The sequence below is a fragment of the Petaurus breviceps genome, unplaced genomic scaffold, assembly GCF_028583685.1.
Source record: "Petaurus breviceps papuanus isolate PSGF00001 unplaced genomic scaffold, PetGlider_PUasm1.0 90977, whole genome shotgun sequence".
In the NCBI taxonomy this organism is placed as follows: Eukaryota; Metazoa; Chordata; class Mammalia; order Diprotodontia; family Petauridae; genus Petaurus; species Petaurus breviceps.
The window spans coordinates 43,102,310-43,129,730 of NW_027187391.1; the positions used below are offsets into that span (position 1 = coordinate 43,102,310).

Consider the following 27,421-nt stretch of genomic DNA (forward strand, 5'->3'; position numbering starts at 1 on the left):
CACACACACACACACACACACACACACACACACACACACACACACACACAGTGTGTCTCATTGTTTTTGACATATTTTCCATCCAGCATTACCGACTATTTTCTAGACACTGTCATCATTGCCAAGGATACAAAGACAAAGCCGAAATATTTCCTACCCTCAAGTTCACATCACTTTCTAAAAGAAAGTGGGAAGAACAATTTGTACATATATGTATATATGTGTGTGCATATACATATGTATGTATGTATACATATGCTGGTTTACCTTCTATTGTTACCTTGTATCTACTATGTATATATATAATGTATACATATATGAATACACATATATATATATACATACATACATAGTAGATATATGGCAACATTAGAAGAAAAGGCATACCAGCATCTAAGCTGAGCAGGAAAAGTCTCCTGTTGAAAATGGTTCTTGACCCACGTCTTAAAGGAAAACAGGTATTCCAATAGGTAGAGGTTAAGAGGGGAAGAATTCCAGGCATGGGAGTCAATCAATACAAAAGCAGAGAGATGAAGATGAAGCAATATCTGTGAGACAAACAAGTGGGCCCCTATGGCCAGACTGTAGAGAACAGGGAAGAGAGTAATGTTTAAGGAAACTGAACATGTAGAAAAGGACCAAATTGTGAAGAGCTTTAAATGCCAAATGGAGGGGTTTCTATTTAGTCCTAAGGCTAAAAGGGAGCCATTAATTTACATGGTCAGATCTGTGCTTTAGGAAAATCACTTTTGTGGCTGTATAGAGGATGCCTTGGAGTGAGGAAAGCCCCAAATCAGGAGTCTATTGCAAAAATCCATTCAAATAAGGGGTGATGAGAATGTGAACAAGGGTGGGGGTGTATGAGTGGGAGATGGGGATGGTTTGGGAAGTGTTGTGGAACACACTGTGTGTGTGGGTGTGGGTGTGTGCGTGTGCACATGCTCATGGGCACACTCACTCATATGTGTATTTGACCTGGACCTGTGCTTCCTCTGGTGCAAAGAACTCCTAGTTTGAAACTTAGCCCGAGGTCTTCATTTTAAATCACAAAATCCCAGAGCTGGTTCCCCCAACGTACACCAGTACCTGCTCCAGGACCTATATTATCAAATAGCAGTCCATGGCACTGAATGAAATGATTTACCCAGAGACCCAGAGCTAGTACATACTAAAGACAGAACTTGAATGAGGTCATATTGATTCTAAGTGTTCCTCCCTCTCACTTCTGCCATGCTTTCTTGAAACCTACATACAAACTAAATGGAAATGAAAATGCTAAGAAAAATGACAAAACACCAGAACCCTTTCCCCACAAATAACCCTCTCCCCTCCTCTTTTTTTCTAAATAATCTTGAACCAGGACCCGCACCAGAAACTGAAGCCACCACCGAGGAGCCCGAGGTGGAAGCAGAAGCTGAGGTGACCGAGGAGCCCGAGGCAACCCTGGAATCTGAGCTCCCAGGAGAGGAGTCTGAAGCTACGGTAGAACATGAGGCTGAGGCTGAGGCTGAGTTAGGTTAGGTTGTATTTACTATGGTTTCATTACCTTTACCCACCTTTTCAGCCCCTTTCCAATCTGGTTCTCTTCAACCAACCAACTACTGTTGGTTCTGAGGAGCACTGGACCCATAATACCCAGTGATTGCCACACACAACCAAACAGCTTTCCTCAGAGTCCTTATGAAGGGGATTTTTCCAGGGTTGACCTGGATACCCAAGGGGTGACAAGAAACTAGATCTCCTCGCCCAAGAAAGGCACAAACTAAAGTGGGGTGGAGGGAGGGATGGGAGAATACAGCCAAAAGGTAATCACTTTTAAAGAAATCAGTAGGATAAAATCCCATTCTGTTTGCTTCATTTGAATGGTTCTCTTTTGGTGACCAATACAAATTTAGAGAAAAGGGATCTCAGAGCTGAGTGGTCTGTGTCTGCATGTACCTCTAGCAGAAATCTAGCGATTCAGAAAAAAGAGAAAAAAAGAAATCTAGAGATTATAACACCTTGCTTGCCATTGTAATTCAGGAATTGCTAAAAAAAAAAAATAGCAATTTTTACCATTACATTTCTGGATGTTGAAAGTGTGTAGCTCATACTGGCATGACCTCAATGACCAAGGACTAGGGAGGCTTCATGGGTATCATCATCATCATGAAAGCTAGGACTGATATAGTGATTTAAGGTTTCCAAAGTCCTCTCATTTTATCTTCACAACAACCCTAGGAAGCAGTTCTATTTAACCTGGGAGCAGGAAATTGTTATTGTTACTTAGTCCTTTCAGTTGGGTCCAACTCTTCATGACTCCATTTTGGGTTTTCTTGGCAGAGATACTGGAGTGCCATTTTCTTCTCAGGCACTTTTTTACAGATAGGGAAACTGAGGCAAACAGGGTTAAGCAACTTGCCCAGCTAATAAGTTCCTGAGGCCAGATTTGAACTCAGGATTGAACTTCCTGATTCCAGGCCCAGTGCTCTATCCACTGCACCACTGCACTGAGGTCTCATTGGAGCATAGCTGCATGTAACTTTATAAGTTTGAGCTCAAAAGTTTAACAGGTCTCTTTTTTCTTATAACTTCTGAAAAAGTCTCTGCTCTTCCACTCTAGCATAGCAGTAGCTTCTGTCAGGATTCCTTAGGAAATTCATTAGAATCCAAGCTGTGCAGACTGAGATAACTATCACCTCCTAATATCACCAACCATCTATCATCTTTAGGCTTATAATGAGAACCAGCCCATGACAGGTTTCTGCCAGACAGTAGGTAGCTACATCAAAGGAAGGTCACTGAAGGTCTTGAAAATGTGCCAAGGTCAAGTTGTCTCAAAAACCAATCATGAAGGGAAAGCTAGGCAGTGAAGGGGATCCTGGAATCAGGAGAACCTGAGTTCAAATCCAGCCCAAGACACTTGCTAGCTGTGTGACTCTGGGCAAGTCATTTAACTCTGTTTACTTCAGTTCCTCATCTATAAAAAGAGCCTGAGAAGGAAAGGGGAAATCATTCTAGTATCTTAAGGCACAAGGCACTTAACTCCAACTGCCTCAAAAAAAAAAAAATCATGAGTGTCAGAAAGATTATTCATAGGGGCAGCTAGGTGGTGCAATGAATAGAGCACTGGCCCTGGAGTCAGAAGGACCTGAGTTCAAATCTGGCCTCAGATACTTAACACAAAAAACTAGCTGTGTGACCTTGGGCAAGTCACTTAACCCCAATTGCCCTACCTTCCCCCCTCAAAAAAAAAAAGACTATTCATGATCTCACATGTGTGTATGTCCTGGACAATTAACACTCTTAAATTTTCAAGCCAAGAGGAGTACTGAGAACAAATGTGAGGTCGGAGCTTTTTCTCAATGTCAGCAAGAACAATCCAGCCTCAAATTGTATTATTGCTAAAGAGCCATCCTGTGATCTTCCCAGGGATATTGACACTTTTATTGGCATGAAGAAGGCTGGTTTAGAAACATGTATATAATCTGGAAGCAACTTCCAAGGGAACCTTTGTAGGATTTGCACTTCCTGTACTTATTACTCATCCAGGATCAGGCTAGCTATAACTCATGCCCTGCAATTACTCATATTCTTCCATAAATACCCCCAAAATATGCATGAGTTGTGCATTATGTTTGGCTTTCACCTTTTACTGGCATGGAGCTAATGTTTGCCACATTTATTCACTTGGAAAGCATTTGCTGCTAAATATCTGTAATAAACATAAGACCCTGAACACCTCTCCAACCCTTGGAATTAGCCCCACAGACCTAAAACAAAACATGACATTGGCCAGTACGTACAGTACTATGATCTTAACAGACTCAGGGAGGTCTTGGCTATGGTCCCTACCAATCCTCTCCATCTTTGGATTGTAATAACAGTGCTTTGCACAGTGCCTGGCACATAGGAGGTACTAAATAAATACTTATTAACTGACTGATTGATTTCCCATATCACATTGCTGACTCATATTGACCTTGAACTGTACTTTTTTTTTTTTAAAGCCCTGCTATTTCACCTCATCCTGTATTTGTGAAATTGATTTCTGAACCACCCCCCCCCATTTGGAACTTTACATGTATATTTATTATATTTCATCTAATTAGATCCAGCCTATCATTCTCTGTTAAGTATATGTTTTGGTTCCAGACTCTGTCATCCAATATGTTAGATATCTCTCAGTTTACCTCAGTTTCCTCATCTGTAAAATGATCTGGAGAAGCAAATGACAAATCACTCCACAACGTTTGCCAAGAAAACCCCAAATGGGGTCATGAAGAGTCAGACATGACTGAAAAGCAACTGAACAAAAAATTTGACAAGTATGCCTTCTAATGTTTTATCAAAGCCACTGATAAAAATCTATTGAATAATACAGGCCAAAGAGAGATTTTGATAACTCTTCATTACAGATTCAAGTTGACAGGGATGATTGATGATTACTCTTTGGGGCTGGTTATTCAACCCATTACAATCCACATAACTGTACAGTCATCCAACTAACATCCCTCCTTGTCAATAAGAATAGTATGGGAGACTTTGATTAATATTTAGTAGAAATCTAAGTCTATGACATCTACAGCATCCCTTGGTTTACTGATCTGGTTACCCTGTTGAAAATTTCAGAAAATAAGTTTAACCTGACATGACTTGTACTTAAAGAAGCTATGGTGGCTTTCAGTGATTCCTACTTTCTTTGTCTAAATATTCACAAACAATTCCTATAATAATATGTTTTATTCTGCCAAAAATCAAAGGCAAGCTCACTGGCCTATAGTTTGCAGGCTCTACTGTCATGCCTAAGAGCACTTAGCAGTGATCACTGCCAGTTCTCATGATGTTCTTGGATGGAGTTTGTCCATGTCCAGTGATTAGAACTCATCAAGGGTATGATTTGTCTTTCCTTGTACATCCCTAGCACTAAGCTCAGTGCCTGACACTGCTGTCTGGACACTTTGTACTCAGCCTAGGATAGATAGCATTACGTGATTGAACCAAGAAGCTGTGAATTCTCTACCTTAATTAGAGAGTCGTAGGGACTAGGAAGATCTAAGACCAGGGACAGTGTGGCTTAGGTGACCTCCCTGTCCTGGAATTAGAGAGATTGAATCACCTAAACCAAGAATACAGGCCAAACCCAGAAGACAAAGTTTGCCATTGACAGTTGCCTAATCTTCCCCTTCAGAGTGATATTTTCTCCATGCAGAGCCATGTTTTGGGCCTGCAGGACATTAGGACCACAAATATCAATTCCATTCTGCAGTGAAAGTTGGAAGTCCAGGAAGAAGGAAGGGTGAAAGAGGAGAAGGTAGGGTGGAAGGTGTTGGTTTGTTCTTGACCCAGGGTATGGCTCTAGTACACAGACTTTTTTGGTTCAGCTCTCAAAGATTTCACCATGGCCAGCAGAGGTCAGAAGAGGCCTCAATCTGGGCAGTAGACAGGCCCACAGCTAATGGGTATTAGAAATACCAGCAAATCGTCAAGCAGGCTGCAAACTAATGGGTTCCACCAAATAGGACAATGAAAGGAATAAAGCAACAGGTCATTGTGTTGGCCAAGAGAGCATAGCCAGGAGGCAAGCCAGAATTTAAGGGTGGAGGAACTAAGTACAGAGTAAACAAAACTGAGTAAAAATGATGAGATTACAGAGCAGAAGAGTAGCTGTCAGAGAAAAGCAGCCTACTACAAAGCCAGAGAATTTGTATCTAGATAATAGTCACAAACTTTTCTTAAGCACATGCCGCCAGCCAAACCTTTAGGGACCTTGAACTTATCCTTTCATGTACATTTTATTTGGGTCAGATTTTTCTTCAATTAGTTACGCATAAAGCATCTGTGCAAACTGATCATAGGAATTTTTTAAAAGGGGATTTTAACTTATGTCATCGATTTTTTTTAATTTTTTTTTGTCTTTATTAATTTGTTTACTTTTAGTTTACAAGATTCATTACCACAATTCCTTGAATTTCACATTTTCTCTCCCTCCCTCCTTCCCCCCCCCACCAAGGAAGCATATAATCAAGTCCAGTATCTGAAAATACTTTCACATTAGGCATTAGTCAGGTTATAAAGAAGGATTGTAACAGATGGAATGAAGAATGGGAGAGAGGAAGCAAAACCAAAAAAAAAAAAAAACTAAACTAAAAAGGGCAGGTAGTTTGCTTCAATCTAGGTTCAATCTCAGTTCTTTATCTGGATGTAAACATCTTTCTCCATCATGAGTCTTTTGGGGTTGACTTATGACTCTGGATTGCTGAGAAGAGTCCAGTTTATCAAAGTTGGTCATCACACATACGTTGTGTCTGTAATTGTGTACAAATTCCTCTATTCTTCTCAATCAGCATCAGTAAGTATAAGCCTCTCCAGGTAAATATGAAGTCCATTTGCTCCTTGTTTCTTATTGCACAATAGTATTCCATAAAATGCACATACCACAACTTGTTCAGCCATTCCCCAATTGATGGGCACACCCTTAATTTCCAATTCTTTGCTACCACAAAAAGAGCTGCTATAAATATTTTTGTACATATGGGTCTTTTTCCCACTTCTATGATCTCTTTGGGATACAACGCTAGAAGTGGTATTGCTGGGTCAAAGGGTGGGAAATTATTTATAGCCCTTTGGGCATAATTCCATATTGCTTTCCACAATGGTTGGATCAGTTCACAACTCCACCAGCAATGCATTAGTTTTCCAATTTGTTCACATCCTCTCCAGCATTTTCTCATTTTCCTGTTTTGTCATCTTAGCTAATCTGAGTGGTGAGATTTGCATTTCTCTAATCAATAGTGATTTAGAGCATTTTTTCATGTGTTTATAAATATCTTTAATTTCTTCTTCTGTAAATTGTCTTGTTCATATCCTTTGACCATTTATCAATTGAGGAATGACTTGTGTTCTTATAGATTTGACTCAGTTCTCTGTGTATTTTAGAAATGAGTCCTTTATCAGGGACATAGGTTGTAAAAATCCTTTCCCAATTTTCCACTTCCCTCTTAATCTTGGTTACATTGGCTTTGTTTGTACAGAAGCTTTACAATTTAATGTAATCAAAATTATCCATATTGCATTTTATAATGCCCTCTAATCCTTGTTTGGTCATAAAGTCTTTCCCTTTCCACAAATCTGACAGGTAAACTATTCCTTGCTTTCTCTGATTGCTTAGAGTATCAGCCTTTATACCTAGATCATGCACCTAATTAGACTTGATTTTGGTATATGGTGTTAGATAATGGTCTATGCCTAGTTTCTGCCATACTATATTCCAGTTTTCCCAGCAGTTTTTGTCAAATAGTGAGTTCTTATTCCAAAAACTGGGGTCTTTGGGTTTATCAAACACTACATTACTATAGTCATTCACTGCTGAGTCTCGTGTACCCAATCTATTCCATTGATCCACTTCTCTATTCCTCAGCCAGTGTAGCAGCAAGCATCCCAGCATCCCCCACCACAGGTTCTTAGATCTGCTTTGTTAAAGGAAAGCAACTCAAAATGGGTTAACAAGCTTACTTTAATCAGTCAAATATGTATCGTTTACCTAGTTCAGGGGAAAAAGGTCAGCACCCCAAACTTCAAAGTATAATAGACAGAATTATCAAGACAGAAAGAGATCAGGTAGACAGATTTCCAAACTGTCCAACCATTACATCCATACCAAACAACATCTGGGTTTCAAAGCCAGGGGGCCTTGGACAACGGCTTCCCAGAGTTTCATCTGATCAAATCACAGAACATTTCTCAAAGTGAGCCCCAAAATAAAGCTACACATCAGAGCTTATATAGCCTTCTCCTGGCTCAGAGAATGTAACAACCTTTTGGACCCACTGACCAATCAAAAAATATCTACTGAAAAACAAGCCTCCTACCCCAGGCTCCAGGTGCACTTTAGCCTAGGGGCAAGGAAGATCTTACAAATTGCCAGTACCAAGTAGTTTTGAGGACTGCTGCTTTATAGTACAGATTAAAATCTGATATAGGTAGTCCACCATCCCTAGTATCTCTTTTCATTAATTGATATTCTGGACCTTTTTTTCTTCCAAAAGAATTTTGTTACTATTTTTTCTAGCCCTATAAAGTAGGTTTTTGGTTAACTGATTGGTATGGCACTAAATATATAATTTAATTTAGGTAAAATTTTCATTTTTATTATATTAGCTTGACCCAGGCATGAGCAATTGATGTCTTTCCAATTAGTTAAATCTGACTTTATTTGTGTGAAAAGTGTTTTGTAGTTGTGTTCATATAGGTCTTGGGTTTGTTTTGGCCGGTAGATGCCCAAATATTTTATAATGTCTACAGTAACTTTAAATGGGATTTTTCTTTCTATCTCTTGCTGTTGAATTTCATCGGAAATATATAGGAATGCTGAGGATTTATGTGGGTTTATTTTATATCTTGCAACTTTGCCAAATTTATTTATTGTCTCAAGTAGTTTTTTACTTGATTCTCTAGGATTCTCTAAGTATATCATCATATCATCTGCAAAGAGTGATAACTTGGTCTCTTCTTTGCCTAATTTGATTCCTTTTTCTTCTCTAATTGCTACTGCTAACATTTCTAGTACCAGATTGAATAAGAGAGGTGATAGTGGACATCCTTGTTTCACCCCTGATCTTATTGGAAATACTTCTAGCTTATCCCCATTACATATAATTCTTGCTGATGGCTTTAAATAGATACTACCTATTATTTTAAGGAAGGCTCCATTTATTCCTATTCTTCCTAGTGTTTTTAATAGGAATGGATGTTGTATTTTATCAAAATCCTTTTCTGCATCTATTAAGATAATCATGTGGTTTCTGCTATGATATGATCAATTATACTGATGGTTTTCCTAATATTAAACCATCCTTGCATTCCTGGAATAAATCCTACTTAATCAAAGTATATTATTCTTGTGATAAGTTGCTGTAGTCTTTTTGCTAATATTTTATTTAAAATTTTTGCACCTATATTCATGAGGGAGATTGGTCTATAATTTTCTTTCTCTGTTTTATCTCTTCCTGATTTAGGTTTCAGTACCATATTTGTGTCATTAAAAGAATTTGGTAGGACTCCTTCTTCACTAATTTTCCTGAATAGTTTGTAGAGTGTTGGAATCAATTGTTCTTTAAATGTTTGATAGAATTCACTAGTAAATCCATATGGCCCTGGAGATTTTTTCCTAGGGAGTTGACTGATGGCTTGTTCAATTTCTTTTTCTGAGATGGGGTAACTTAAGTAATTTATTTCCTCTTCAGTTAATTTGGGCAACCTATATTTTTGTAAATATTCATCCATTTCCCTAAGATTGTCAAATTTATGTGCATACAACTGGGCAAAATAATTCCTAATTGTTGTTTTAATATCCTCTTCATTGGTGGTAGGTTCACCCTTTTCATTTTTGATGCTCCTAATTTGGTTTTCTTGTTTCTTTTTTTATCATATTGACTAAAGGTCTATCAATTTTATTGGTTTTTTCATAAAAACCAGCTCTTAGTTTTATTTATTAATTCAATAGTTTTCTTAATTTCAATTTTATTAATCTCTCCTTTGGTTTTCAGTATTTCTAATTTAGTATTTAATTAGGAATTTTCAATTTGTTTTTTTTCTAGCTTTTTCAATTGCATGCCCAATTCATTTACCTCTCTTTTCTCTAATTTATTCATGTATGCACTCAGAAATATAAAACTTCCCCTAATAACTGCCTTTGCTGCATCCCACAAATTTTGGTATGTTGTCTCATTATTGTCATTCTCTTGAATGAAGTTACTAATTGTTTCTATGATTTTTTGTTTGACCCACTCATTCTTTAGGATTAAATTGTTTAGTTTCCAATTAGTTTTTAGTCTGTCTTTCCATGGCCCTTTATTGCATATGATTTTTATTGCATCATGATCTGAAAATGATGCATTTATTATTTTTGTCTTTCTGCACTGAATTGTGAGGTTTTTATATCCTAGTACATGTTCAATTTTTGTGTATGTGCCATGTACCACTGAGAAGAAGGTATACTCCTTTTTATCCCCATTCAGTTTTCTACCGAGATCTATCATAGCTACCCTTTCTAAAATTCTATTCACTTCCTTAACTTCTTTCTTGTTTATTTTGAGGTTGGATTTATCAAGCTCAGAGAGGGGGAGATTAAGGTCTCCGACTGGTATAGTTTTTCTATCTATTTCTTCCTCTAATTCCCTTACCTTCTCCTCTAGGAATTTGATTGCTATATCACTTGGTGCATATATGTTAAGTAATGATATTGCTTCATTCTCAATGGTGCCTTTTAGCAGGATATAGTTTCCTTCCTTATCTCTTTTAATTAGATCAATTTTTGCTTTTGCTTTATCTGAGATAAGGATTGCTACCCCTGCTTTTTTTACTTTAGCTGAGGTATGATATATTTTACTCCAGCCTTTTACCTTTACCCTGTGTATATCCCTCTGTTTCAGATGTGTTTCTTGTAAACAGCATATTGTAGGATTATGATTTTTAATCCATTCTGCTATCCACCTCCGTTTTATGGGAGAGTTCATTCCATTCACATTCACAGTTATGATTATTATCTGTTTCTTTCCCTCCATCCTATTCCCTCCCCTGTTAATGTTTATATTTTTCCCCTTCTCCTTTCCCCTCCTTAATAGTTTTCCTTTTGACCACTGCCTCCCTCAATATTCCCTTATCAGCCCCACTCCCTTTTCCTCCTCTTCCCCCTTACTTCTTCCCTCCCTACTAACCACCCCCCCTTTCATAGCCCTTTCCCCCTCCTACTGCCTGTATGATATTTTTATACTTAATGAAGTATGTTATTTCTTCTTCGCACCAAGAGTGACAGGAACAAATCTCATATGAAACTCCTCTCCCTCCCCTCTTTCCCTCTAATATGATATGTTTTGTGTCTCTTCTCTATATGCTTAACTGGTTGTTATTCCCTCCACGCACCAGACCCAGTGAGGGAAAAGCTCCTATAATACTCATCTCCCTCCCTTCTTTTCCTTGGCTATATTGTTTTTAATGCCTCTTTGCGTGGCATAATTTACCCTTTTCCACTTCATTCATTCCTCTTCTTCCATTGCAGTCCTTGCGGAAAATTGAATTCCACTGCCTCCGATCTTTCAGTGTAGAGGCTGCCAAATCCTGTGAGATCTTCACTGTGGTTCCTCGATATTTGAATTGTTTCTTTCTGGCCACTTGAAGTATTTTCTCTTTTACCTGGTAGTTCTTGAGTTTGGCCACAACATTTTGAGGACTTTTCGATTTGGGATCTCCTTCAGCAGGTGTCTGGTGGATTCTCTCGATTTCTATTTTACCCTCAGGTTCTAGTATCTCAGGGCAATTTTCCTTAATGAACTCTTGGAGAATGTTGTCCAGGCTTATTTTTTCATCATGATTTTCTGGTAGGCCTATGATTCTCAGGTTATCTCTCCAGGATCTGTTTTCCAGGTCAGTTATTTTTCCACTGAGATATTTTACCTCTTTTTTTCTAATTTTTCATTCTTGTTGTTTTGTTTGACTAATTCTTGGTTCCTCATAGAGTTATTTGTTTCAGTTTGGTTGATTCTGGTTTTTAGCAAATCATTTTCCTTGGTTAGTTTTTGGAGTTCCTTTTCCATATCATACACTTTTCTTTTTTTTTTTTTAATGCTTTATTAACTTCTGATTTACATCATTCATTTCTGCCAGATTTTGAGTTACAAATTTTCTCCCTGTTTTTCCCCTACCCACCACCCCAAAATAGCAGTCCCACAGGATATCCCCTCCTCCATACACTTTTCTTTTTAAGGAGCTGTTTTCTTCATTATAATATTTTTCTAATTCTGTAATTTTGATTGTAAAAGAATTATTCATTTTGTCTTCTATCTCTCTCATTTGATTTTCAAAGTTCTTTTTGAGCTCATCGAGGAGAGCTTTTTGTGCTTGGGACCCATTCCCTGTTGATGTTTCAGCTGTGGGTGTGGAGTCCACATTGTCTCCCTATGAGTTTGGTTCCTCCCTCTGAGCATAGTAGGACTCCAGAGCCTTTGTAGTCTGCTTTCTACCCATTTTGAGGCAGGGCCCTAGCCACACCCTTCCTCTAGGGTTCCCAAGCCTTTACAGTTGAGGGTTTTACCCTGGGGCAACAGTTACTATGTTTTCAGGGTCAGAGGTGGGGGGTTGGGGCAGGCTGGTTTCACTCACCCATCCTAGTCCTTGGAGGTCCTGATAGGGGCTTTTTTTTAAATTTCTGGGCTATGGAGTAGTAGTCCCAGGAGTATTTGCTGTCCTGGACAGGGGCCTGCATTTGGTTCTTACCTTGCTCTTTCCAGTCCCAGCCCTTTGGTGAAAGGCCTGGTAATGGCCCTTGTGGTTGGTGGGACAATTTGCCCCCCTTGTTGGTTAGGTCTCTTCCAGGCCTGCCCTGCGCCGTCGCTTCCCAGCCTGCCCCTGCATGCAGTGCCGTCACTTCCCAGCCTGCCCCTCTATGTCATCAATTTTTCATCTCAGCTTGAATAAATAAATGAAGGGGTGGGGGGTGGGGGATGCCATTACCATAAGACTAACTGTAGAACTAAATTGAATAAAAATTGGTTCTTTCTTGGTTTCTAGGCCAGGAAATTTATTACTAGGAATACCAGAGGGGCAAAATCATAGAATTCTCATTTTTGTTGGGAGCATCAGTTGAGAAAATATAAAGTAATTTGCAAACCATAAAACATCATATTATTATTGACTATTATTTTTATTACACCACAACATTTGTACAAAAGTCATTATCATAACAATCATAATATCTGTCTCCCTAAACTAAAATTAACTCCAATGTCCAGAATCTGAATGAAATTAGGTAGGAGACTAAATATTCTCTGAGAAACTACAGATACATTCTGTTGTTTAGAACATTGTTTTTTCTCGTCCTCACAAATGCATCAACACTTTTCCATCAAGCTTTCATTGATTATTCTAGTCAAAAGTACTCTCTCTAACCTTAAATTCATACGGCATTTTTTTTTCAATTCAATAGACTCTTGTTAAATACCTATTATGTGTGAAACACTATAGTAGATGGGGAGGTGGGATTATAAAAAAAAAAAACTTATAACATATCTCTAGCCCTCAAAGAGATTGTTCTAGTCAGCAAACATTTATTAAGTATCTACTATGTGTCTGCTATATGAGCAGCTAGATGGTACAATATAGAGAGTGCCAGGCCTGGAGTCAGGAAGATGTGAGTTCAAATCTGCCTTCAGATACTTATTACTGTGTGACCCTGTGCAAGTCACTTAACCCTGTTTGTCTCAGTTTCCTCATCTGTAAAATGAGTTGGAGAAGGACATGGCAAACCACTCCAGTATCTTTGCCAAGAAAACCCCAAATGAGGTCATGAAGAGTTGGACACAACTGAAAATGACTAAACAACACACACACACACACACACACACAAAACATTATAGTAGGCCCTGTTCTCCTTTTTTATTTAGTTAATGGGCTTCATTTGCTGCTCTGTAAAATTCCTGTGTCCTTTTTTAAATAGGCTAAGAAGTTGTCATCAAGTTGGCACCATTCACTGAAGCAATTTGAATGTGGGTTCTTTCTAGGAGTTTTAAAATGAGAAAAGACTCAAACAGTTCCTTCCATCCATTCCATTTCCTATACTTGGCAGCAAAAATAATCCTCCCCAAATGAGTGATTATGTGGTAAACCAGCTTCTGCTGGAGAGAGAAGAGGTGAAAACCGAGGCACAAGATTATAATCACTGAGATTTATTATAAAAGCCATCCTGCGATTGATAAATGGTCTAAGGACATGAACAGGCAGTTTTCAGAGGAAGAAATCCAAACTGCGCCTGGAAGCAATCGTCTGGAACCAGAATAGGCACTAACACAATCATTCCTCCTGAACTGGGGTGGGGAGAGGGGAGCAGCCAGGCAGTCATGCTGCACCTTTGAATAATAGATGGTTATGAAACAATTCATTAAAATTACTAATTATTATTGAAATACAAATATGACAATACAAAGCATTTAAAAATCATTTTCTTTTTTCAATAGCTACTTCTTCTGTTTTAAAAGAACCATCACCCTTGACAGTACAAGAAGAGGTTTCAGAAGAGACTGATCCATTAAAAGGTAGGAACAAAGGAGATACTGTAGTTCTTTCTCTTTTTATCTTACAAAGAAGCATAGTATATCCTAGATTGTTACCTGTCTTTTAGTTTATTTCTCTAATACCACATGATGCATCATTTTTTATAACTTCCTCCTCACACACACACACAAAAGTGTTTTGAAATGAATTGTGTATTTCAGTTCCATCAGAATGTTTTATTTATTTCACCCCCCCATTGTGTTAACTGGAAAAAGAATAATGATATGTCAGTTTTTCAAAAAACTATGTTTGTATAGAGAAGAGTAACTTATTAATATGGCTATGAGTCTTCCTGGGGAGCTGTGCCTGGGCAAGAACCATTATAGTGTGACACCAAACCTATTGTACAACAATGCATGGCATTCCATGGCTCTTATTTTTTTTCCTACTAGCAAACCATAAGACTTAGCTTTACTGGTACTTCTGTTATAGGGTTTCTTGTTACATCCTTCCTCATTGAAGCCAGAATTTCTGCCATACAGCTTTGTCTACGGGAGAGAACACAGGCTTCTCCAACTCTTATCTTTTATCCTCCTCCCTGGAAACAACCCTCACAATCTGATGTCATCATCATCATCATCCTTGTCTTTTGTGGCTGTGATGGTGGTGGTTGGGAGAAGGGGATGAGGTTGAAAACAACAGACAAAAGAGAAACTCCTAAGTCTTAGTAGTTAATTGTGTTTCTATATGAAAGCATTCCAGAAACTGGGCATTGCTCATTCTTTTTTTTTCTTTAATTTCAGTCAACTCTTATTTCCCGATCCCAGCCTTGGAGTCAATTTATTACATCCCATCTGAACTGTATGCAATATGTTTTGAGAAGGCAAACTAGGCTATTTTTTGCCTCAATTCATACCTATCCTAGAATCACTGAATAGGTGTTACCTCAGACAAACTGAGTCCTGGGAAAGACCTTAGCTGAAAAAGGCTTTTCATTAAATACATCTCCCACTGCCTCCAGGGCCAGTCTTTCTCAGCTGTGTCTTACCATTGGACTCTGAATGACTCTGGAGGCAAGTCAAGACATCATTTTCCTGATGTCATTGGTCCTCTTTGAAAGTGAAGGACGAACAACAGCAATCAATTTACTAGTTCCTTATTAGGAGCCTCGGCCAGACCTGTCCCAAACAAAGCCTTTCCTGCTTTTCCAATATTCACTCACTTTATTCTCCTTCACACACTTCATGATCTAACTACATTGGTCCACTCACTGTTCCTAACTGACAACACTCCATCTCTTGTCTCTCTGGTTTTGCACAGAAAAATACAGCAGTCCAATGCCTGGAATGTTCTCCACCTCTTAACTTAACTAGTTTCTTTCAAGACTCAGCTCAATCTGCACCTTCTGGAAGACTAGCCCTGCTGTTAATAACTTCACTCTAAAATTACCTTCCATAAACTCTGTTTTTATCTTATCTGTTAATAGTTATTGCATGTTGTCTCCACTTTTAGAATGTGTTCTCCTTGAACAGGGACAGTTGTGGGGCTTTTTGTGTTTTTTTTTTCTCTTTGCGTACTCATGGCTTAGCACAATGCCAGATATGTTGTAGGCTATCGATAAATGCTTATTGGCTGACTCACTCCCCAACTTTCTCTAGCTTTTCAAATGAATCCTTCCCTTGGACAACACTGGTCTTGCAACAGATCTATTATTGCCTCTCTCACCATAGGCCTACTGGCAATGGATCTGTGGAAATCTTTTCCTTGCCCCAGTAAAGATCCATCATTTTCTGGCTTCCAAAGATTTCTCTTCAGAAATTTATCTGGAAGAATTTGTAGTCATCTCCACCTTCATGAAGTTCTATATGCTATCACCTTGAAAGTTCCAGATTTTATCTAAAGGGAAACTCTCCACCGTCTCTATTATAGCAAGTTGGGGATAGGGATATGATGGAGACTGCCAATTCTTCTCATGTCTTTCTGGAGTGTTTCCCTCCAGCAGCCTGAAGTGAGATTGGCCTCTTCCATCTTCTTTCTGAAGCTGGAAGCCAGAAGAACCCAAAGTGACTTGAAATTTGAAGAAAGTGTCAAAGGAGACTGAAGAAGGCTGGGACACTCTGGCCAACCCCATCCCACCCCTTATGCAGGACAAGGAATTTGTCTCAGAGTCCCCATATCAATGGGTTTGGGGACTGGGGTTATAACAATTACACTGCCCAGTTAATCAAAAAGTATTTATTTATCTCTCACTCGGTGCCAGACCCGGTGCTAAGGCCTGACGATAAAAAGAAAGACAAAAACCAGTGCCTCCCCTAAAGGAGCTTACTTTCTAATTGGGGGAAAGCTAGTGCTTAAATAAGTAGGTTCATTAGAAAAGATGAAAGAGAATCTAGTGGGGGAAGGCACTATCAGCAAAAGGGATTGGAAAAGAAGGTGGGATTTGAAGTCTTAAAGAGAGTGGTGTAGGTGAGGAGTCAGAGCATTCAGTGCCTGGGGGCCAGGTAGGAGATGGAGGAATTGAAAGAAGATCGGCATTGCTGGATCATGGCATACATGTAGACTTGAGCTGTCATCATTTAAGGAAATGAAAATAATTTTATTAAATTCTATTAAAGTGGCAAAAATTTAATTTTGTCTTTTTTTCCACTCAGGAATATTGCCCGAATATCCAGAAGATAGTTACCCTGATGTCCCAGAAATGGAACCAATGAAAGAACTTCTTAAAAATTTCACAAATAATTGGAAAGCCTTAGAGGTGCTGGTTGCTGACTTACCTTTGGTTCATATATTAAACTTGGAGATTGCTGAGAAAACTCCCGAGTATCTACTTCAGCGAGTAGCTGAGGCTATGGACAGTAAGTATTGTAATATTGCTTAAAGATCTCTATTTATATTGTGGAAGAAACAATATGTGTCCCATGGAACTTTAAGTATTTTTTTAAAGATTCACATTTTCCACAGACATTTGTGATTAGCCGTTTAATCTACAGGGAACTCTTGTTAGGTATTGTGAATGGTCAGTCTTTCAGTCTTAGATAAGTCTTCTTCTCCGATAGTTAAGTTCAATTCAGTAAATGGTTGTTAAGGGCTCACTATATACCAGGCTCTGTGCTAAGTGCTGAGGAATACAAAAAGCGGCAAAAGACAGTCCCTGCCCTCAATAAGTTTACAATCTAACGGTGGGGGTGAAGAGAGAGATAGCATGCACACAAATATATACAAAACAAGCAACATGCAAGATAAATAGGAAATAATTAATAAAGGGAGGATACTGTAATTAAGAGGGATTGGGGAAGGCTTCCTGTAGGAGGTGGGATTTTAGTTGGGACTTAAAGGAAGCCAGGGAGGTCTATAATTGGAGTGGAAGAGGGAGAGTATTCCAACCATAGGGGACAGCCAGAGATAATGCACAGAGTCAAGAAATGGAGTGCCTTGTTCATGAAACAGACAGGAGACCAGTGTCACTGCATTGAAGAGTACATGTTGGGGAGTACAATGTGTGAAGACTGCAAAGGTAGAAGGGGGCTAGGCTATGAAGGGCTTCAAGACAGAAATAGAGATACGTAGGTGGCACTATGGATAGAGAGATTGCCTAGAATCAGGAAGGCTTGAGCCTTAGATACTACCTGACTGTGTGCCCCTGAACAAGTCATTTAACCTGTGCCTGACTCAGTTTCCTCACCTGTAAAATGAGGATAATCATAACGCCTACCTCCCTGGGTTGCTGTGAGGATAAAATGACATATGTGTGTTAAAGGAAAAGCCCTTATTTTTGAGAAGATTAAATGATGACCGATTCTTCATATTTCTAGAACCTTTCAGATATATTGGATGGGAAATGGGTTTGGAAGATTTTGATGAAGAAGCAGATGACTTTCAAGCTGAGGCAGAAGCTGAGGAAGAGTTAGAAGAAGATGATCAAGAAGAAGATGAAGAAGATGTAGGAACAATTTTTTAATTACTAATTTTCCTTTGAGATTCATTCTGGACTCACATTACTAATGGTGGATTTTGAGATCTGAGAACTGCCCAGTATCACCTATGTGAAAGATCTCATTCCTTGAGACAAAATAGCTCATTCATTTTAGATAGAGATGCAGATCACTTTGGCCACTGTGTAGAAGGAGTAGGGTGGGGAGAGATTTGGGGCCACTGCAGTTCACTAGGCAAGAGGAGAGAAAGGTATGAGCTGAGACGACTGTGTGAGTCGAAAAGGATTTGGAGGTGAGAAATGTTTTAAAGGAAGAAATGGCAAGACTTGACAACTATTTAGATGTATGAGGTGAGAGCAAGGGAGTCACTGGGTATAATGCTGAGGCAACAAAACTAGCCTGGGAGACTAGAAAGATGGAGGTACCTTCAGAAATAGAAAAGTTTGAAAAAGGAGAGGGCTTAGGGAGAAAGATTGATGAGTTTTGTGTTACTTGGCTCCATATAATCTGCAGAATATGCAGATAGACAGATTTAGATTGACTGTAAGGGAAAGCTTGTCAATGATCACAGCTACCCCCAAAGTGGAATGGACTCCTTGAGGAGAGAATGAGTTTTCTCTTTACTGGAGGATTTCAAGTAGATGATCATTTGCTAGCATGGGGCCTTGTACAGAGTAGGTATTGTTGTTATTGTTGTATTATATCTGACTCTTAGTTGCCCCCTTTGTCATTTTCTTGGCAAAGATACTGGAGTGGTTTGCCATTTCCTTCTCCAGCTCATTTTACAGGTGAGGAAACGGAGGCAAACATAAGTTTAAATGACTTGGCCAAATAATTGTCTGAGGGCAGATTTGACTCAGGACCAGCATTCTATCCACTGCTCCACCTAGCTGGCCTGAGAGTTGGCATTTAATGCTTGTTAACTGATTACTTTACACTGTCTTGATTTCACTCCTTCCTTACCTATCCCTCATAGAATCCCTCTCTTCCTTCAAAACTCAGCTCAAAAACCACCTTCATGAATCCTTTCCTAATCCATTTGATTGCTGGTGTCCTCTCTCCCTAAATACTTTGTACTGGTTTGTGTTTATTCTCTTGATATTTACTCTGTTTATAGGTCCTGTTTTCTCCCCCATTAGAATTTAAGTCCCTTGACAAGGATTGTTTTATTCTTCAAATTTATATCTCCAGCGCCTAGCACAGTACCTAGTATGTTGAATGATTCATTGAAGCAGAACAAGGTCTAATCCCTCTTGGACATGATGTCCATTCAGATACTTGAAGGTGATCATCGTGTTCCCAACTTCAATGAGTCTCCTCCATGCTAAATAACCTCAGTCCCTTCTATCGATCCCTGAATGGCATGTTCTCCAAACACCTCACAATTCTAATTGAACCTTTTATTGGTCCCTTTGTGTGGGGTGGGAGTCAGGAGGTAGGGGTGCAAAAGGGGCCCCAGGGATGTTTTCTGGTTACTTCCAGTGACATTTGGGCTCTCCTCTTTTTTTTTTCTTTCTAGGATGAAGAAAAACTTAAAGAGAAAAGGAGACATCTGGGAGACACCAAGAACTTTTGTCCCGTGGCTCTCAAAGAGAACTTTATGCTATTTCCAGGTCCCCCAGAGGATGGAGCTAAGTATCGAGAAAAGGTTTACTATTTTTCAAGTACTGAAGCAAAAGAGAAATTTTTGGAGAACTCTGAAGACTATGTGGCTCATCAAGAACCATTAAAGGTAAAAAATGATCATTGCAATCATAGACACCATTTATCCAGGCTTGAAGGTTTGAAAAGTGTTACATATGTTAACTCATTTGATCCTCAGAACAACCCAGTGAGGTAGTTATCATTATTCCCTTTTTTTACCAAGAAGAAACTTAGACAAAGAGAGGTTAAGTGACTAGACCAGAGTCACACAAAGAATAAGGGCCTGAGATAGGGTTCAATTTCAGGTCTTCCTGACTCCAGGTCTCACATTCTATCCTCTGCATCACCTTAAAGTTTGCAAAGCACTTTGCAAAAACTGTGTCCTTTTGTCCACACAACACCCTAGCAGATAGGTACTATTTTTACCCTTTCTTTATAGATGAGGAAACCAAGGCAGGAACAGGCTAAATGACTTGCTCAGGGTCTATAGCTACTGTCAGAGGCAGGAGTTGAACCTGTCTTCTGAGTCCAATCCCATCATTCTATCCACTGTCCCCTACTGCCTCTATCTCTTTCTTTCTTTGTCTCTCTTTCTCTTTGCCCCCCCCCCCCGTCTCTCTCTCTCTCTGTTTCTTTCTGTCTCTCTCTGTCTCTCTCTATCTCTTCCCCTTTCTCTGTGTGTATCCCTCTCTCTGTCTCTAGGTGTGTCTCTCTTCTCTGCCTCTGTCTCTCTTTCTCTGTCTTTGTCTATCTATCTGTCTGTCTCTCTTTGTCTGTGTATGTGTTTCTCTGCCTCTCTCTGTTTCTGTCTGTGTGTGTGTCCCTTTCTCTCTCTCTGTCTTTTTCTCCTAAGAGAGCATCAACAGACTTGTGATTTTACTGACATAAGGAACTCCTAAGTGAGTAAACTGCCTGTACCAATGTAAGTTGTCACCTTTTCTACAACTTCTACTCTTAGAATTGCCTCTAGAGCACATGAGAAATTAAGGGACTAGATCTGTGTGTGTCAGACACTGGTCTTCTATCCAATATACCAGGCTGACTACGTGTCTATACTACTCAGTGTCATCTAAGTCAGCTGCTTAAATAAACTACTTTAATTACAAAAAAGAACTATTGGCACAGGGTTCTCAATGGATTACAGTGACAATAACCAGCCCTTCAAACAAAAACTTCAGTGGCCCCCTTGCAGTGGAGTATTTTAAAATTATTTAATGCCTCTGACAAATGGTGTCAAATAATATAAACCTGATTGTTAAAATAATTTTACTTTAGTTTCATTTTATAGCAAAACTGACAATATTGTAAAAAGCCCTACTTAGTAAGAAGGACCTTATGAACTGTTTGCTATCAATGTGTTTTTATAACTGGAAACAATATTGGCTGGGACAGTTCTCCTAAGATGCTTCACAATAATTTTCATCTCCCATTTTGTATGTGTAATTCAAGAAGGGATTGTTTCAATTCATCACATCTGGCCTTAAAAAATTCAAGAATTTTATTTTGTTTTTGGTTTACAAATCTCCATGTAATGCTTCCAAAATAATGGAGCTAAATTTTTAAGTGTGTTTATTAGGTGGTCTTCTGCCATTACAACTTTTTTTCTTTGAAGAACTCTTTAGACTGCTTCCTGGGGGCTCAGGTTTCTGCAGAACAGTTTGGTAAATGTTGTCATAGATTATTTACATCTATAATGAAGTGACCATTTTAATATCTTATCGCAAGGAATGTAATCTTCCACGCATGTGATGTTGGCAGATAACCAAAATTTACCATCCTAGCTTGTTTTGGGTTGGTTTTTTTTTTACATTTTAAAGAAAAAATATTTCTGAGATGTCTAACTTCCTTGCCTTTTTAAACAGCATACTAACCACAATTTAATCTTTTTCTTATGACTTTAGATGACCATGATGAGCATTAATCATTACATTGTGTCATTCTCTGGTGATGCTTTTTACCTTAGCTTAACTGGACCCTTAGTCTTCGTCTTCTATAATTTTTCAGTCCACAGCCTCTGCTGGGAGCTGCTCACCCTTCTTCGTGTATCTGAACATTTCTAAACTGCTGTCTTATTTTACTGGCTTCATATGAGTGAAGACCTCAGGGCTTAACAGTGATTCTAAACCTCTCCTGAAGAGGTACATGAATTTCTGTCAGCTAGATTTCCCCCCTGTTCAAGAGTCATTGGGTTTTTCTCCACTTCTTCTGGGTTCAAGGCTATATTTCAAGTGTTTTAAAGCCTCCCAATTTCTAAGTAGACTCCTGTTCTGTGAGAAAATTTTTTCTTGTTGTAGAACACATTTTCTCATCAGAACAGAGACAGGGGTGCCTGGCCCAAGGATTTTTGTCTCTGATTGACCTAAGGATTCTTCCTCCCACCAGATCCCCAAGGTCCATGCTTCTGATAACTCCTTCAATATCTGGTGTACTCCCTACACTTTCCCATCCATAGCTCCCAAAGACACCTGGACCCTTAGATTATCTAATTCGTATTCCTGGCATTGCTTTCCCATGCCCCTTTTCTATATAAACCTCAGCACCATCCTCAGTCTCTTGCAGGTTCCCATAAGGACCTTTGCCCCACTTTTGATAAAGTGTTACAATGCCACTTGATTAAAAGAAGGCTTGAATGTGTGAATTCCTTCCAGGCAACTATACCTTGGCATTCTTGGTCCCAGAACCCCCAAATGTCATCAGAAATATATTTTCCTGGCAAGTATACTTTATTTCTGAAGCATTTAAAATGTGATCTTATAGTTAATTCGGATAATGTTTGATGATGAAAAGCCCAACCTTAGAAAAATTCTTGGCATGTCCAGTTTTTAAGGAATTCAAGGTTTTTCCTTATAGCTAACAAATGATCACACAATAGTTTCATCCTATTTCGTTTGGGTTTTTTTCTCCTTTAATGGAGATTGCAAATAGCTGGTCACCACTTTCTGTGTAATAACTCTTCATACACTTGAAAATAATGACTGAATTGCTACTCATCTTTCTTAGTCTTCCCTCCCTCTATTCCTTCTTTCCCTTTCTTTTTTCCTTCATCCCTTCCACAAAAATTTATTGAGTGCCTTTTGTAAGCAAAGCCCTTGGCTAGACAGTATGGGGCTTACAAAGGCAAATAAAACATTTCCTGCCTTTAAGAATAATACAGTCCAGTAGGAGAGGTGAGGCAATACACAGCTAATTATAAGACCAGACACAATGTGTCATGTGACATTAGAGAAGTGCAAATGCTATGAAAGTTCAGAGGGAAAAGAAATACCAGAGGTGGCATTTGATATTTGTTCTTGAAGGTTGGATAAGGATTGGACAGGTGGAGCTCAAGTAAAAGGGAGTTCTTTGAGCAGGGAAAAGTATGAGAAAAGATGCAGAATTAGGAAAGCACATATTATCTGGGGAATGGCAAAAGGTCCAATGAGTTCTTCAATCAAACTGAGCTCAGTTTCAGTTATCTTTTCTCGTGTATTTTAATTTTTAACATTTTAATTATCTCTACAGTTTTTCTATATATTCATCCTATGTCCTTAACTTATGTCCCTCTTAAAACACAGAAACCCAGAGCATTCATTATCAGCACCCAATAAATATAAAACAAGAGAACAATTTGTGAAGAAATGCTAAAAGAAGCATATTATATTTCAAAATTATTTTAATGTTCTTTTTTCCCCCCACCCTTTCCTCTTCATACCTTCCCAGGCTCCTCCACTGAGAGTATGCCTTATAGGTCCTCATGGATCTGGCAAAACTGTCTGTGCTCGATGGTTAGCCGAAAAATTTGGCATATTTCACATTCAGTTTGAAGAATTTCTGCAGGAAAAAATCATGATTAAGACTGAGAGGAGAGTTGGACCTGAATATGATGAAGAAATTGAAGAAGAAGCAGCTGAAAGACAAGAACTAGAAGAAATTGCAACTCAGGCTAATATTAAACTTGAGATTGAAAAAAGCAAACCGGTATTATAATACCTACAGTTTAGAGATAACCTACAGATCTATGATTTGCAAATACCTGTGTTTCTTTGATTTACATAGAGTAAAAAAAATCACATTGGGTGTTTTGTAATAACTTTTCATACAAGCAAAAATTATCATGTCACAAAAAAAATGTTCACCAGTTCATTGTCCCCACAGTCTGAGGTAGGCACAGAGTGGATGTTAAATACTGATGTGAACATAACTACAGTTAAGAGTTAACATAACTTATCCCAACCAGTATGGGATCATTTCCTTGCTTTTGTCAGGGAGTAGGAGGAAAGCAATATCATTTCAACCTTTTTGTTCATAGACTATGAGATCTTTGAGTAATGCTATTCTATTTTCTGTAGTTTACAAAGCCCTACACAACATATCTCTGAATGTGGTCAGTTGCCATTACAAATCATCCTCTCAAAACTATAAGCAATATTATTTTAAACTGACTGTTTTCCATTGGTTCCTGGCAAATGACTATCTGTAAGATTTATGATTTCAGCTGTAAAACAAATTTACATAGACCTAAAACTGACTAACTTAAAAGGTAGTTAAATCTCAGTTATGATTTCAATGGGCACATAGATTTATAAGGTGATTGAATCATGAGATGAATTATACCAGTCATTTGTGAATAGAATATAGTCCTAGCTTTGTAACTGTTGGTTGTAGTATGTTGTAGATTTTGACCATATTGAATATTGGCACAAAGTGAGCCAAAATTTTCAACATTTTCATAAGCCCCAGTATGATAGTAGTTCGAGAGAAATAGAAACCTTCCCAATCATTCATGTACTTGTTGTTAATGTGTATTTATTAATATTTTTCCCCATTTGTCTGAGTTGGGTTTCAGGGTAAAGAAATAGTGTTCACTGATGAAGAAGAAGCTATTAAAGCAAACCTCGTAGAAAATGAAGTATTGCCACCAGAAATTTTGGATCTCTATCTTTCCGAATGGTGGCTTAAAGAACCAATACGGTAATTTTGACATTTAGCAGTACTTTTTGTGTGTTTTCATTTTATTACTGGGGAAGCTAGGTGCCGCAATGTAAATATAGTGCTGGGCCTGGAGTCTGGAAGACTCATCTTCATGAATTAAATACAACCTCAAACATTTACTAGCTGTATAACACTGGGCAAGTCACTTAAGCCTGTTGGGCTCAGTTTCCTCATCTATAAAATGATCTGGAGAGAGAAATGGCAAACCACTCTAGTGCCAAGAAAATTATAAATGGGGTTGTGAAGAGTTGGAAGCAACTGAAAAATCAAACAACAATGCTAATTTTAAAAATGGGAAACACACAACCTTGCTTCACTCCATTGGTAACTGGGAAAGCTCAAGAGCATCATTCATTATCCAGGACCCAGGCAAGCATGCTATTATGAAACTGACATACAATACTAATGAACTTCTCTGAGAAACCACATTTTGCCATGATCTTCCACAAATCCTCACAACTGACAGTATCAAAGGCATTGATTAGATATGAAATGGGGGAGATGAGTCTTTCCAATTCCAGGACCAGCAATCTATCCGCTGTGCCACCCAGCTGCCTCATTAACATTGTTAATTCTTGCTTAATTTACTTTGATGGGTTATTTATCCACCTGTAGACGTCTCTCCAGATTTTTTACATGGTTTCCTTATCCTTTTCCAAAGCAGTCAGCATTTTAGCTGATTTGATTGCTTTATGACTTCTTGTACTAGTGATCTACTTTGCATCCCTTATTTTTTTATTTTAATTGATTTTTATCTTCTTGTATAGCTTTTTTTTAGCTATTTCTCTCCTTTTTAGTATTTTTTGGTTGTTTTTGTGAGAATCCTAGCTCTCTTCAATATTCTCACTCCAATATCTTAGATCAATCTACAATTTGGGTTTCCACAATTTTACCTTTTCAAAAGAAAGGTAACAAAATAATAAATTATAAAAAAGAAAACTAGATAAAACAAAAGCAGAAATATGCTTCAAAAGACTAAATAAAAGACCCTCGAAAAGCTTTTAAAAATATTTTTTGTGTATATGTTTATATAAAATTGCCATCTTACTTGTCTATATTTTTTACTTATAAAACTAATTTCATTTTAAAAACTGAAAATTTCTTTAAAATAAATAAAGCAAATTATGAATTTTCTCATCTAGCTCCACAGGCTTTATCCTAGATGGATTCCCACGAAATGTAGATGAGGTACAATTTCTAGGTGAGCGTGGATTTTGCCCAGATATTGTTGTTGGTCTCTTAGTTGAAGAACAAGAAATTATAGATCGCCTACTTGCTGAAGCTATTGCAAAGTGGAAACATAAACAAGAAAAAAAGGCTGCAAGAACTAAAATGATTAAAGAAATGAGGGTGAAAATTAGGGTATGTATATTTTTAGAGAAAAATTCAGTAAAATTTTCAAGGGAATAACTTGATTGAGAAAGTAAGCTCCCTTGAGGGCAGGGAATGTTTTGAGTTTTTTTACCTTCTTTGTATCCTCATCACTTAGCACAGTGCCTGACCCACAATTAAGTGCTTCATGAATGCTTTTCTAATTGATTGAATTGTTTTCATCATACTTTAAAAAAAACGTAACCTCAGCATATTTTATAGTAAGGAGGTGAATTCTTTTAATTGAGAAACAGCAAGGAGACCAATATCACTGGATTGAAGAATAGTTAGAGGGAGTTGGGTTTTTTTTTTTCATCATTTCAAGTCTTTTCAGTTGTGTCTATCTCTTCATCACCCCTTTTGGGATTTTCTTGGCAAAGATCCTGGAGTGGCTTACCATTTCCTTCTCCAGTTCATTTTACAGATGAAGAAACCAGGGTGAAGTGACTTGCCTAGGGTCACATAGCTAGTAAATGTGTGAGGCTGGATTTGATTGAGGAATCTTTCTGACTCCAGGCCCAGCATTCTATCCACTGCACCACCTATAAGGGGAATAAGGTATAAAAAGGCTGCAAAGACAGAAAGATACCAGGTTTTGAAGGGCTGTAAAGGCCAAATAGAGGATTTTATATGTGACCCTGGAGTTTAAAGGGAGTCACTTGAGTTTATTGATTAGGAGAGGGGATGTGGTCAAACCTGTGCCTTAGGAAAATCACTTTGGTATCTGAGCACAGGATGAACTGCAGTGGGAAGAGACTTGAGACAGAGAGATGAATGACAAAACTTTTGAAACAGTCTAGGAGAGAAATAAGGGCTTATACTCAAGTGGTGGCAGTGTCAAAGGAGGCATAAGTGAGAAATGTGAAGGTAGAATCAACATGACTTGACAACAGATTGTGTAAGGGGGCAGTGAGAGAGTAAGGAGTCCAGGATGACCCCTAGGTTGTTGTAATGGGAATGGGAACTTGAAGACCTCCCCTGCTTTGAAAGCAAACTCTGGCCACCAATAAGCTGCATGTAGTCACATGGAGCCTGTGGTGGGAGGAGTTTGCTGAAGGAAAGCAGAGCCCACAGGAAGCTGGGAGTCAGAGCTGGTGAGACAGTAGGAGAGAGGTGGCTCTAAGTGTTATTATGGCTTCTTAATATTTTTGGTACTATGATGGAATCTGCTTACTGGTTTGGGGACTGGGTTTTCTGGTGTCTAAACAAATGTTTTAGTTCTGTCCTCTATATGGAGAGTTTGGTATATTTTGCAATGGAACATCATGAGATATTTATAGTCACAGTCTTTATCGTGATCGTGGGCACTGTAAATATTGCATTGGCAATATAGTTGTGAGCCTAAGTGAGTGGGAAGATAGTGATGCCCTATAGAGAGAGTAATAGGGAAGTAAGGAAGAGGAGAGATATGAGTTATAGGGACAGGAAGAGGGAAATAAGATAATGAGTTTAGTTTTAGACATATTGAGTTTAAGTGG

General features: G+C 38.4%; 1 protein-coding gene across 1 annotated transcript in view; it reads left to right on the forward strand.

Annotated features, from left to right (window-relative positions):
- AK9 (adenylate kinase 9) overlaps positions 1 to 27,421 on the forward strand; it is a 145,225-nt gene that overhangs the window by 67,596 nt on the left and 50,208 nt on the right. Inside the window, exons 18-25 of the mRNA XM_069077073.1 lie at positions 1,361 to 1,516; positions 13,989 to 14,066; positions 16,677 to 16,880; positions 17,838 to 17,965; positions 19,477 to 19,689; positions 23,301 to 23,558; positions 24,427 to 24,551; positions 25,715 to 25,934. Coding sequence (XP_068933174.1) covers positions 1,361 to 1,516; positions 13,989 to 14,066; positions 16,677 to 16,880; positions 17,838 to 17,965; positions 19,477 to 19,689; positions 23,301 to 23,558; positions 24,427 to 24,551; positions 25,715 to 25,934 — 1,382 coding nt within the window. The remainder of the gene's footprint in view (positions 1 to 1,360; positions 1,517 to 13,988; positions 14,067 to 16,676; positions 16,881 to 17,837; positions 17,966 to 19,476; positions 19,690 to 23,300; positions 23,559 to 24,426; positions 24,552 to 25,714; positions 25,935 to 27,421) is intronic.